Below are 13,789 nucleotides of genomic sequence, written 5' to 3' on the forward strand. Positions count from 1 at the left end.
CACCACGGTTTTAATGAGCGAGTCCTTAGTCATTCATTCAAACGGCTGATTCATTCAAAAACGAGGCAAGTGACTACTGTCTTTATGAATGGGTTACTGAATCATTGACTAGCTAGATTCGTAAAAAAAAAACGTGGATCCATTCAGTATCGAAACACCGCTGTGTTGCTCGGAGACACAAAACGAATTTTGTGTCTGTTTAACTCACGATGAAGAACCTCAATACCGATGACATGTTTACATGCGGATGTGAGCGTAAGTGTGCCGTCAAAACTGACCGGCTGTGAGATGAGACGTGTTCGATTTGAAGCAGCAGCGCGCAGACCGACCGGACATCAAAGTACCGCGAGAGCGATTCGAAAGCATGTGGAGCCATCTGCTCTCTGTAGCTGTCGCCGGTGCTTTGATGTCATACAGCGATCGGTCTGCGCGCATTGCTGCCTCAAGTCGAACCGAGAAAGGGACTTTGTTCGAACACACTCCTGTCTACGAGCTTGCAATCGCTCTCTCCTTTTAGGATCTAGACGAGGGATCGTCAAATCTGGCCCACGAGATCCACTTTCCTGCAGAGTTTAGCTCTAACCCTAATCAAACACACCTGAGCATGCTAATCAATGTCTTCAGGATCATTAGAAAATCACAGGTAGCTGAGTTTGATCAGGGTTGGAGCTAAACTCTGCAGCGCATAGGACCTCCAGGGCAAGATTTGAGGAACCCTGATCTAGACTATTCACATAAATGACATATTTTGATTCAAAACGGCGAATTTCGCCGAAAAGCGACTAGTTTGCAGATATGAGGTTGAAACTCAGCTGATGATTGTTCTTCTTTACTGATCCCACATCTTTTTGTTAGAATAGACTAGCTTACACTGAGAGAATTTACAGCAACCCCACAATTATGCATTTCAGCATTTGCCATATCCTGTTACATCCAGAATAAATGTCAGCTTGATGGCATTGTGGTAAAGCCAAGTATCACTTTCAAGTACTACAAATGCAAATGCTTGAATCAATCAAGCAATAATTAATCAACGATGCCTCCATACATCGTCCTCTTCCGACGCATGCAAACAAGTGGAAAACTGTGCCATCTACGGTTTAAATGTCTGGCATGCAGCAGATCACAGAAGGTAAGGAAAGATGATGTTATGTGAGAGCGTGTCCCTCAAAATCAGATGAAAACATTCAGGCAACTAAATCACAAGTGGAAAGAACAGTTGTTTATTACTGTATGTCTTTAAATCTTCAGGTGAAAAGGGACAATAACACAAAACACAACAAGTCATTATTTATTTACCTTCCCTCCAACACTGCTGGCAGTGATCGACTTCTATAAATCTAAGTTCTTAGATGAGCAAAATATTTTGAAACTTATACTGCCAACTTTATTACTGTGCCAGACTCCGACTTATTAAAAAAACTTGATCATCTTAATGATGATGTAAATAACTCATCAGAAATCCATCAATCTCAAGGCAAAAACAGTTCTTCTCTCAAGCTTAGTAAAAACACTTTAATAACAATCAGAAAACTATCTTTGACCCACCAATGAAAAGTCAGAAATACTATAGGGTTTTTCCTAGATTAAAAATGATTTTCAGTGGTTGCTTATATACACGTGCACATTTGATTGATTACACAAAATGCAATTATTTTTTAAAATTATGCATTATACATAATTTGTGCCATAATATGCATTATAATAGCAATTACAATTACATGCAATTACACTTTACATTTGGTAATCTTAAAATTATAATGAAAAACACCTTTTGAAATAATTTATTAATCTAAGTTAGAATTAACTAATGTTTGCTCATAATACATTGTTTGTCGATATGACTTGAAATGTTAAAAAGTATATGTAGAATTTAACAGTTATCACATTCATAAATGCTGTAAAAAAAAATTTCATTGTTAGTTCATGATACCTAATGCATTAACTAATTAATGCATTAGTTAAAATTGAAATGTACAATAGCGTTACCAAATTTTCTAACTCAAAATGCTATGGGAAGTCAACATCCACATTCCCAAGATTACAGTTTATGAATTTAGGGCTAACTAGTTCTTTAAGGTATTTGACTTCCTTGACAGTACTTTAAAGTAGAAAATTCTCAGTAGAATTTAAATGGGTCACGCAGGTTTTGTGGTCTGTGGTTCACGCTGTGCTCTAGCACTTTCCACCTAAAAATGCAGAACTCAAGATGAAGACAATGATCTTAGGGGGAAAATATTGTATCAAATACTATTGCATTTGCTTTAGGACGCCCAAATTTCACTTGGGCTGCCACCGAAAATTTTTCAATGAAGGAAAGACCCTGTATTAAAATGACACAAAATAAACATAAAAGCTGTTAATTAATTTGTAGCCGCAACATTATACAGGAGAAAATAAACCTTGGACCAAAAGTAACATTGTATCGCGTACATAGATAACTCATTAACCCTTGAATCCTGAGCTCGCTGATACCCATTCATAACTGCTGTTTAAATACTTGGCTGTTTGTGTGAATACTTTTTAACTAACAATGACTTTATTGTAGAAGGTATTTTAACACCAAAATGAACAGAAGTGACTGAAGTAAGGCTTTTTTTAGACCCAAGTGACCTTTCAAAGTATATAATTATTGCATTAGATCTAAGCGGATGGCAAAAGGCTGAAAAAAAATGGCTTGAGGTTCTGTAAAACACTGATCATCTGAAGATGTTTTGCGTTTCTCTCCACCAAGTGTATGATGTTGTTAACGGTACAAAAAAAAATCTCAAAATCCCTCTGATATTTAAGAAGTCAATGCAGGCTTATTCCCATTTGATGAAAGATGGCATGTTTCCTGAGAGGATCCTGAGTATAGTATGTCACAGTTTCTTAAAAAGTGTGATGCTGTTCTCAAAGTTGTAAAAGCGAGGACAGTGTTTGCACAAGGCTGCTGGTGGCAGAGATACTGCACTCAGTTAAGTGGGATAAAGCCCATGTCGGGAGTGTCACTAAGAATGATCGGACTGTGGCCAAGGGAGTAGGGAGGGCTGGATACACGCAACATGGGTTTATGGGTGTGAAGAGCGGCCTGTTTGTTCCCTCTCTGGGAGCAGGGAGCGTCAATGGGGCACCGGGCCTGGCAGACTGAGCAGCCGGTAGAAGGAGACTTGCTGGAGGGAGAGACAGTGATAGAGACGGTCCTTAGTAGACTCTCTTGGGGGACCGGGGTGGTTTTCGGTGTGTCCGGAGCACAGGTGCTCTGGATCACTGTAGAGTGTGCCATTGATTCTAAAAGCTCCTTTGTGCCCTGTGTGCACTGTGAAAAGAATGGCAAAAAAAAAACAAGGTAAAAAAAATATGGAAAATTGACATCACAATAATTTTGTTTTTCTGCTATATACATCGATACGATTACTTAAATAACTATTTCGAAAAAAGTAATTATCATAGAGTTAGTGGGGTGACTTTGTTATGGAGTGCACCTACACAGAAAATAAGTTTAAAAAATCTCTTTCTTTTTGAGTTTTATAGGCCACGTTCCTATTGTTTTTGACTAATTCAATATGACTATAAAATAATAACTGTCATGATTTTATTGTGATTATTGATTAGAATATTGAGATCGTGTTATTATGAAACAAAAATATTGAATAAGAAATATTGTAATAATAATACTGTAAAATAAACTGAGCATAAAAACTATTTTATACTCAATTTCTCAATTTCCAAATGGTAAACCATCAAGCTTTTATTTTGACGGGTTGCCGATTTCAGAGTGAAGTTCAGCTCTGTGTATTCATTTACATGCATTCAGCTGTCTCGGAAGGGCTCCATTCGCAGTAAATAAACCAAGACGCCTTCAGACGCTGAAACACTGTATCATGAACTATACCTGTGTGTAAATGTCATGCTTAAAAACCAGTAAAGAATACATTTAATTAAAATCCCAGCCTAAGCGATTTGACAATCGCACTAAGCCATATTGCTATATCAATTTTATTTCAATATATTGTGCAGCCCTAGTTAAGGGACAAAAACACTAACAAAGATCACAGTCATAAAACATGATTTTGGGGTAAGAAAGTATCAACTGATGTTAGACAGCAGAGCAAGTGCGAGTATGAGAAACTAGAACCAGATTAGAATAAAGATGAAAGTAGGTTAGTATTGCCAAGGAACTTATAAGATGAAAATGTAGCGACAAATGGAAACAAAGCATTTCACTTCAAGGTTTCCGATTAGCTCAAGCAGTGCAGCTGATGTTATAAGGGGATCTCCAGGGGTTGCAAAGATGAAAACACCTCCTTAACATCAGGATGAACATCCATCATGAGAGAAGGTGGAAAAGAACACGTGTGCATGATAACTAGTGATGAGCATTACCATGACCTCAGTCAACAGAATCCCTAGAGTGGATGAGAATGAGACAAGCACAGATGAATCGTGATGAAGATGATACATTAATTAGGAAACAATGACATAATGGAGGAAAAACAAAACAACGGCAGACCTCTGGCAAACACTAATATATGAACACGACCATCACAAAATGGAGTATAAACAGATGTCAGCTAAAACACTCATCCAGGAACAAAGAAGGAACAGAGACAACAAGCCCAATGATTTCCTCTCACATGATGGACATGTCTTATGATAATGGTTTTAAAGCAAAGAAATGGAAGCCAATTAGACAGTTCAAATAAAAGGCAAAGTAAAGCCCAAAGAGTCATGAGAAGGCAGCCATGGAATGGCATGCAAGCAGCCCCATAACACACCCTTACCATCGAATGTCACAGAGCTGCAGGAGCCTTCAGGCAGTGCAGGAGTGAGCAAACTCCTGACAGTTCTCCTCCTGTGTGAAGTTCAGCACTTAAAACATCAGGGCTTGATGCAAATCAATATCAAAACATAAACTAAAACGAATCTGGAGTGGAATTTGTAGACTTCAAAAATCTACAATTAAAACCTTTTTTTTTTTTTACAAATCTAACCTTCTCTGCATGATTTCACTCCACTCTAGCTTTGCGACTAACAGTGACAAAAACATCTTAAAATAGCATTTGTAACCTTGATTGCCAACTTGTTTAAATTTTTACTGAAACGTGACTCCATAATCTTCCGTAAGGTTGATGTGCTGTTCCAATCCATTTGTCATCCATCTAAATTTTTCCATGTGCATATCTTCACACATCAAACAGAACAGGTGCAAGCCTCATTAACTGTAAATATGAGCTCTTTCCCAGCAAGCCAGGGTTTACAATAAACATGATTAAACCAGAATAACCTCACATTCATTTTCACATGCTTTTCTGTGACAAAGTTCATGGTATCAGATCTGTTGAAGTCATGGTTTCTGTTCATATTTACAACCATCCAAAAGTCTGGGCTTGGTAAGATCTTTTTGAGATACATCTCTTATGCTCACCAAGAATGCATTTATTTGATCACAAATACAGTAATAAAAACAGTAATAATGTGAAAATTCATCAATACAATGGCATTTCACTTAAATATATTTTTGTAACAATGCAAAAGTCTTTAATGTCACTTCTGATCAACTTAATGCATCCATTCTGAATAAAATAATTAATTTGTTTAAGATAAATCTTACTGAATCCAAACTTTAGAGTGCTAGTGTAGGGTTTGAAATGCCATGGAATGTTTTTTGACTGACTAATGTATCAGAATTTTAAACTATAGCTACAATGCTTAAACTATTTAAAAAATACTTTTAGTGTTAAAATGATTTAGGAACTAATGCTCCGCCTTGAAGATATCACATGATGAGGCACTCTTACCATATTTGTGTCATTCTTAGCCACGAAATGAGGGAGCTCAGTGTCAGAGGTCACAATTTGAGGTGCATCATCTGGAAGTAAAAAGCCTCTTCTGTCAAGCAAGCTGCAAAAGATGACAGGATGAGTAGGTGACCTATTGTGACCTGACTTTCAAAACACAGCAGACTGAATTGGGAAAGATGGGCCATCATGTAAAAAAACTGTACACAGGGATTAATTTTTTCCGTCGCTAGGACGGATTTCCGTCAGTTCATAAAGACAGTCACTTGCTTCATTCCTGAATGATTCAGCCGTTCGAACGAATCGATTGAATTAATGATTCAGTGATAAAATCAGGGACTTGCCTCCACCTGCTGGCGGATTTAGTTTAATTTTTAGTGTATAATTTCAGTTGTTTAAATAATTGAATATTTCTGTATTCAAAATGTTATATTTAAAACATTAATCTCCACATGAATTTATGAATTTTATTGCACTCATGCCACCTCTGAGCCTCATTAAACGTCTGAAAATGTACCACATGCCACTTTTGTGTTCTTCTGTGCTCCCTCTGTAGTACAAATTAATTTATTAATATTAATTTCATATGATTGGTAACTTATTTGTATTATTCTACTCATTATATTGTTTTAAATAGAAATTTTAAAAAGCTTATAAACATAAATTTTTTAATTTGACAGATGAAAATGATGCCATTACAAAGGCAAAATGAAAATACTCTTTAAGTCACTTTAAGGAGTCAAATGTCACCTCGTATTAGGAAGGCTGATTTTTGATTATTGATCAGAAGGTGCTCCTAAATGTTGCCAATTTGGTGTTCTTCTGTGCCCCCTCTGTAGTACAAATTAATTTATTAATATTAATTTCATATGATTGGTAACTTATTTGTATTATTCTACTCATTATATTGTTTTAAATAGAAATTTTAAAAAGCGTATAAACATAAATTTTTTAATTTGACAGATGAAAATGATGCCATTACAAAGGCAAAATGAAAATACTCTTTAAGTCACTTTAAGGAGTCAAATGTCACCTCGTATTAGGAAGGCTGATTTTTGATTATTGATCAGAAGGTGCTCCTAAATGTTTAAATTAGGAGGACAAGCGCTCCTAATTACAAGAAAAAAAAACTGCTCTTAAACTGAGTGTGTGACAGGTATGGCTGAGGAATGGAGTTTGGTCGAAGAAAAATTTTCAGTCAAAATATATATTTTTTGCTTTAACCCCTGCAATATAATAATAAGTAGAATAAGACAAATAAGTTACCAATCATATGAAATTAGTATTAATAATTTAATTTGTACTACAGAGGTGGCACAGAAGAGCACAAAAGTGGCTTGTTGGTATATTTTCAGATGTTTAATGAGGCTCAGAGGTGGCATGAGTGCAATTCGATTCATAAATTCATGCGGAGATTAATGTTTTAAATATAACATTTTGAATACAGAAATATTCAATTATTTAAACAACTGAAATTATACACTAAAAATTAAACTAAATCCGCCAGCAGGTGGAGGCAAGTCCCTGATTTTATCACTGAATCATTAATTCAATCGATTCGTTCGAACGGCTGAATCATTCAGGAATGAAGCAAGTGACTGTCTTTATGAACTGACGGAAATCCATCGTAGCGACGGAACACTTTAATCCCGGTGTACATTTAACATTTCCAAAAGTGGCTTGTAGGGACATTTTCAGACGTTTAATGAGGCTCAGAGGTGGCATGAGTGCAATTCGATTCATAAATTCATGCGGAGATTAATGTTTTAAATATAACATTTTGAATACAGAAATATGATTTAAATAACTGAAATTATATGCTGAAAATGAAACTAAATCTGCCAGCAGGTGGAGGCAAGTCACTGATTTTATCACTGAATCATTCATTCAATCGATTCGTTCGAACGGCTGAATCATTCAGGAATGAAGCAAGTGACTGTCTTTATGAACTGACGGAAATCCATCGTAGCGACGGAACACTTTAATCCCGGTGTACATTTAACATTTCAGATCTGACTAAATGTGTTCTTGTTTGTAACAGTATGTACTGAGCACAGGATGTACATCAGCCTTAAGCTAAATGACATCCTTCATTCACTCACAAACAAACAATATTTGCTTCTTTAGCAAAATCTTAGGAGGTGTTCTATGATGTTGGCATGAGCATGCAGTACAGACCTGGGTGGCATCGGCCCACAAAGCACCACACAGCAGTTTGTGAAGATGTTGTTATAGGTGTACGGATTCCCTGATTCTTCTCCTCTTTTACTGGACCAAGAGCCTTTGATCTGCAATCATTAAACACAAAGAAGCTGTTCTTCATTCTGACTATATAAAACGCCACAATTAAATGAGAAGTGTTAATTACATTCAAACACAATTAATGATATATCTTTTAAAATGATGCATTAACTTAGCATTCATTGTGATATTTACATCTTCGTTGGTTGTGAGATTGGAGGCCACAAGATAAGTATGGAAACCTGACAGACCCAGAATGGACCAGATGGAGAAAAAACAAATGACTAGCTCGACAACAGTGAAGGAAGTGTTAAGGATGCAAATCTGCTGTAAATGTGTATTAATGTACAAAATATACATAATAATAATACAGTGATTTAAGTTGATTTAATCAATCCAATGTTGAACATTCTGCCCAATCACATGAACCACAAAGAGGTTAATTAACTGACAGGTTGTGGTGGAAAACTGTGACCTCAAGCCACAATCTTAAAAAGGGACACCAGCAGAATCTGTATCTAGGGGCAACTGTTTACATCCTGACAGGAAAGCAGGGCGTGGTGGAATCCTTGAGCCGATTAGGGATGAATGAGATTAGGAAAAAGGTGGAACCAACAGCAGTGGGCCTGTAAACAAATAGTGAACTCTACTGTGTGTTCCTGGGGAAAGGGGTGGTGCAGACATGCCAGCGATGGAGACAGGGGTGTGAACACAGTAAAAAGGATATCTGGCTGGGCTCTCCTTTATTGCCTGGATGATACCATTCATACTTTGTGATCCTGTTGATGAGAGTAACTGATGAGAGAACAAACCTGCTTCAAAACAGTCTTTTTTTTTGTTGTTGTATTTTGACAATCTCATCATATACATCTACAGTACTGCTTAAACGCTTGGGCTGCATTTATTTGATCAAAATACAGTAAAAACAGTAATATTGTGAAATATACTACGATTTATAATTAATATTTTTTATTTTAATATTTTTTCTAAATGTCATTTATTCAGCAGCCATTACTCCAGTCTTCAGTGTCACATGATCCTTCAGAAATCATTCTAACATGCTGATTCATGGTCATGAAACATTTCATATTATTATCAATGTTGAAAACAGTTGTGCCATGTGATATTTTTGAAAAAACCATGAACATTTTTTTTGATTTAGGATTAGAACAACTTATTTGGATTTCATTATGACATTATAATTGTCTTTACTGTCAGTTGTGATTAATTTAATGCATCCATGCAGAATAAAATATACATTTCTTAAAAAACAAAAATAGTAAAATCTTAATGACCCCAAACTTTTGAACATGTCTATATAGAAAGTATTTAAAGGTTTCTTGGTTTTGAACAATCACCATTTCAACATAGATGCACTCATTTATAGCTCTCCCACTGACAACTGTCATAAATAAGTATTAAGATTTTTTATGATGAAGATAGAGACTGTGGTGCAGAAGTGTTGTGAAACTTACTTAATGTGAGGTGAGTAATCACACATCCAAAGATAAAGGAGGTCAGAAAGGATAGTGACACTATGAATGCGTAAAAAAAACGATAGTTTCGCTTCCCAACACAGTTCCCCACCCAAGGACAATGATGGTCGAACCGCTCTACAAAGGGAACAGAGACAGGACATTCGCAGACACAGCAACACTTACAAATAACCACAGTGCATGCTTATGCAATGATTTTAAGGAAGTGATTTGTATTAGAGGTTAAACTATTACACGTTCATTATCAAAGCAACATATTTTGTAGCTTTAAAGAAACAGTTCTGTCATTATTTACCGAAACCTCATGTGGTTTCAAACCAATATGACTTCCTTTCATGGAATTACACTAAATGGGTACTAGAACATTTAAGGTAAAAAAAAAAAAAAAGCAAAAGCACAGTAAAAGTTTCATAAAAATGGATAATTTGACTTGTGCGCTACTTTCCAAGCCATCTAAAGCCAATCAATGGCTGTCAATGAAATTAAAAGTTTAATTTACAGAGTTTAACTGAAAATCTTGACATCCACCCTAATAGGGCTTTCCATGAGGTTAGGTTAAAGACGCTGCACTGACAGATTTGTGAAAGAACCTGATTGTTCTTGGTATAAATTATTAGTTCATAAATCAGACTGATTCAATTTGCAAGTTCACTGCAACTCACTGACTCCGGTTCTAGAGGTAAACAGCTCACTAAAGGAAAAGATAACCAGTGAATAATGAATAAAATTTTAATTTATACACAAAGTGCACGGCTTCAGAAAACTGGAATATAGCACTCAAGTTGTATGGACTGCTTTTATGGTTCTTGTTGAAGCTATAAAGGGATAGTTCACCGAAAAATAAATTTTCTGTTATCATTTATTCGCCCTCATGTCTTTACAAACCTGTATGATTTTCTTTCTTCTGCAAAACACACACACACAAATATTCTGAAGAATGTTGGTAATCATCGACTTAATTTGCATGAAGAAAAACAAAACCAAAACGCATTTCTTAAAATATCTTAATTTATGATCCACAGAAGAATAAGTGTCATACGGGTTTTGAATGACACGAGAGTGCGTAAATTATCAAAATGTTCATTTTGGGTGAACTATTCCTTTAAAGCTTCAGTCCCCATTCACATTGCATTCAAAATTTAAACAAATTCAAAATTTCACCATATAATTTGAGATTTAGAATGACTTGAAGGTGATTGAGAGATAATATTAAAATTTTTGGATGAACTATTTCTTTAAATGCAGAAACTTTGTTTGCTGAAATATAGAGATCCATCCTTACCAACACAGTTGTCACACAGGCTGCAATGGGATGTCCGAGGCGGACGGAACATCTTGCATGTGAAACAGTATTTAAGCTTGACCACCTGGTCATTTATAAGGATCTCCTTAGTGCGGGGAGGTGGACGGTATGTTGAAGATCCAGAATTATCTTTAAAGAAACCCACAACTTTAATATCAACATACACAACAAAAATGTTAGGACACAAAATAATGAAATATAAACACCACAATCAAAGTCTTACCAATCTGTTTCTCAATGTCTGCAGCCTCATCCGGCAAAGCCCTGGGTAAAATCCCTGGGTCTATAAAACTGGTTTGAAAGAGGGTGATGACGACAAATACAAATAACACCCCACCAATAACTGGAATGAAGAACGTGAGGTTATGCACCAGAAAGGGGCAACTGTTATGAATCAAACACAAAGACAAGAACAAAGTTAGAACTCAAGACAAATATTGTAAGTGTGCTTTCTCATAACTTTGTGGGAGCAACTGTTTTCAGACTGGTATGATGTCAAGAAGGGCTGGTGGAGATGTCTCTATTGTCAAAAGTAGTTGTACTATTGTCCAGCAGTGTGGACACTGGTGTCTCTGTGTGTAAATGCATACTACTCACTCAAATATGAAGAATAAGCCACTGGTGATGAAAATAAGGCCGATGGTCAGCGGGAGCACACCGCACTGCCTGGCCAACATAATACGGCCATCACAATAGAAGCGATTGTTTCCAGGAAAAACCTCCCATTTCCTCCGTACGCGTACGTTTTTGTTGGTGGAGGTCCGGGTGGTCGATGTTCTGAGCGCTCGTGGGTCTATTTGTTGATACTCACAGTTTTTCATTTTCAAAAAAAAAGAAACTGATAGTATAGAGGTAGGAGAGTATAGATGTAACCTCAAGAACACGTTTAGCCACAAGCCAAGCCCCAATAAAGAGGAAGCTAGAGCAACACTAGATACCAGCCGTGAAGCCCTGTCACATATTATTGAAGATACGGTCACAAATGTACTGACAAATCACTTGGGTAATAAAACGATTTCAGCTATCGAACTAAGCTAACTCGAAAGTCCTCATATTATCCTCACACAATATGTTGCTCAACGCATTCGTTTGCAACTAAGCATCCCCTAAAGGGAATATATTGACTAACAATTACTATATTATCAAGCCATGTCGATGCTTTCGATAAATTAGGAGTCTTAGCTACGCTAATTAACTACGTTAGCTTGTTGACTAGCTGTCAACAAGCTAACATATCTCAGCGGACGACATTGCTCCTCACTGGCTGCTCAACCGTCATTTGAACGACACCCGGCTCCTCGAGTTACCAAGCCGTCCGATCGCTGTCGATATTAAGTTGTCCAACCAGAATTAATCTGTTGGGCATTGAAAAATAGATCAGATTATGTTGTTTATAATTCTCTAAGCGTATCAATATAGCGCAGCGTTCAACCACGGATAAGATACAACAATATTTACCTTAGTGCGATCACTTTCCTAGCCGAGGATTACCAAAAGAAAGGGACCAATGACTCGCAAGGGGTACGTCATCTCATGCGGACCAATCAAAGATCACTTCCGAAATGCAATGCAGAGCGTAGAGTTTCAGAGGTGATCTTTCATTTTTCCTTCACCAACATTACGAATGTAACAGATACATGTAATACATCCACAACCATAAATGTACAGAAATATGTCGAGTAAGGGGCAAGCATGATACAAATCTATTTATAAAATAAATAAATAAAAACCAAAGAGAATCAATTTAGTTTACCTTTTTAAAAACCATAAAACTTTGTTTTTATGTTAGTAACTGAAGTTTATGCTAAAGTAGCAGTTACTAAAAAACTATGGGAACAAAATGATTATGAAAATATTATAAAACAAAAGCGGTTTATGCTTTTTTAGGATCCAGTATTAATTCACTGTAGTTTTACAATAGCAACAATAATGTATCTTTTGAACAGTTTTTTTTTACTAAACTATTAGAAATGTTTTTAGTAATTGAAATAAAGCTGAAAATTAAATAAAATATAAATATGTGAAGAAAAGCTTAAACTTCATAAATTAGAAATATTAACTTGGCAACTGATTAGCAAAGGCAGAGCAGAAGACAAAGTGGTGGAAGTTGGAAAAGGAAGAGTGTTGTGTGGTTTTCAGGGAGGAGTTGAGACAAGTTTTAGGTGGTCAGGAGGTGCTTCCAGATGACTGGACTACTATAGCCAAAGTGATCAGGGAGACAGGTAGGAAGGTGCTAGGTGTGTCATCTGGAAGGAGGAAAGAAGACAAGGAGACTTGGTGGTGGAAGGGCAAGCATGATACAAATCTATTTATAAAATAAATAAATAAAAACCAAAGAGAATCAATTTAGTTTACCTTTTTAAAAACCATAAAACTTTCTGTTTTTATGTTAGTAACTGAAGTTTATGCTAAAGTAGCAGTTACTAAAAAACTATGGGAACAAAATGATTATGAAAATATTATAAAACAAAAGCGGTTTATGCTTTTTTAGGATCCAGTATTAATTCACTGTAGTTTTACAGTAGCAACAATAATGTATCTTTTGAACAGTTTTTTTTTTTACTAAACTATTAGAAATGTTTTTAGTAATTGAAATAAAGCTGAAAATTAAATAAAATATAAATATGTGAAGAAAAGCTTAAACTTCATAAATTAGAAATATTAACTTGGCAACTGATTAGCAAAGGCAGAGCAGAAGACAAAGTGGTGGAAGTTGGAAAAGGAAGAGTGTTGTGTGGTTTTCAGGGAGGAGTTGAGACAAGTTTTAGGTGGTCAGGAGGTGCTTCCAGATGACTGGACTACTATAGCCAAAGTGATCAGGGAGACAGGTAGGAAGGTGCTAGGTGTGTCATCTGGAAGGGGGAAAGAAGACAAGGAGACTTGGTGGTGGAATGAGGAAGTTCAGGAGAGTATCCAGAGGAAGAGGTTAGCTAGGAAGAAGTGGGACAGTGAGAGGACGGAGGAAAGTA

At 36.2% G+C, this 13,789-nt stretch overlaps 1 protein-coding gene across 2 annotated transcripts; it reads right to left on the minus strand.

Annotated features, from left to right (window-relative positions):
• Positions 1–1,662: 1,662 nt before the first annotated feature.
• On the minus strand, positions 1,663–12,352 carry zdhhc18a (zinc finger DHHC-type palmitoyltransferase 18a). Of its 2 annotated transcripts, XM_016288044.1 has the most exons (10): positions 12,279–12,352; positions 11,418–12,175; positions 11,044–11,204; positions 10,800–10,949; positions 9,497–9,634; positions 8,749–8,800; positions 8,217–8,319; positions 7,959–8,068; positions 5,781–5,883; positions 1,663–3,298 (listed from the first exon to the last, which is right to left on the minus strand). In XM_016288044.1, exons 2-10 carry the CDS (start codon positions 11,639–11,641, stop codon positions 2,954–2,956), a joined length of 1,386 nt encoding a protein of 461 aa, XP_016143530.1. In that variant the 5' UTR covers positions 11,642–12,175; positions 12,279–12,352; the 3' UTR covers positions 1,663–2,953. The 2 variants fall into 2 exon arrangements, with proteins under 2 accessions (XP_016143530.1, XP_016143529.1); XM_016288043.1 differs by having other exon boundaries at positions 11,418–12,333.
• Positions 12,353–13,789: the final 1,437 nt, after the last annotated feature.

This window comes from Sinocyclocheilus grahami, unplaced genomic scaffold (genome assembly GCF_001515645.1).
Source record: "Sinocyclocheilus grahami isolate Dianchi unplaced genomic scaffold, SAMN03320097.WGS_v1.1 scaffold228.1, whole genome shotgun sequence".
Classification (NCBI taxonomy): domain Eukaryota; kingdom Metazoa; phylum Chordata; class Actinopteri; order Cypriniformes; family Cyprinidae; genus Sinocyclocheilus; species Sinocyclocheilus grahami.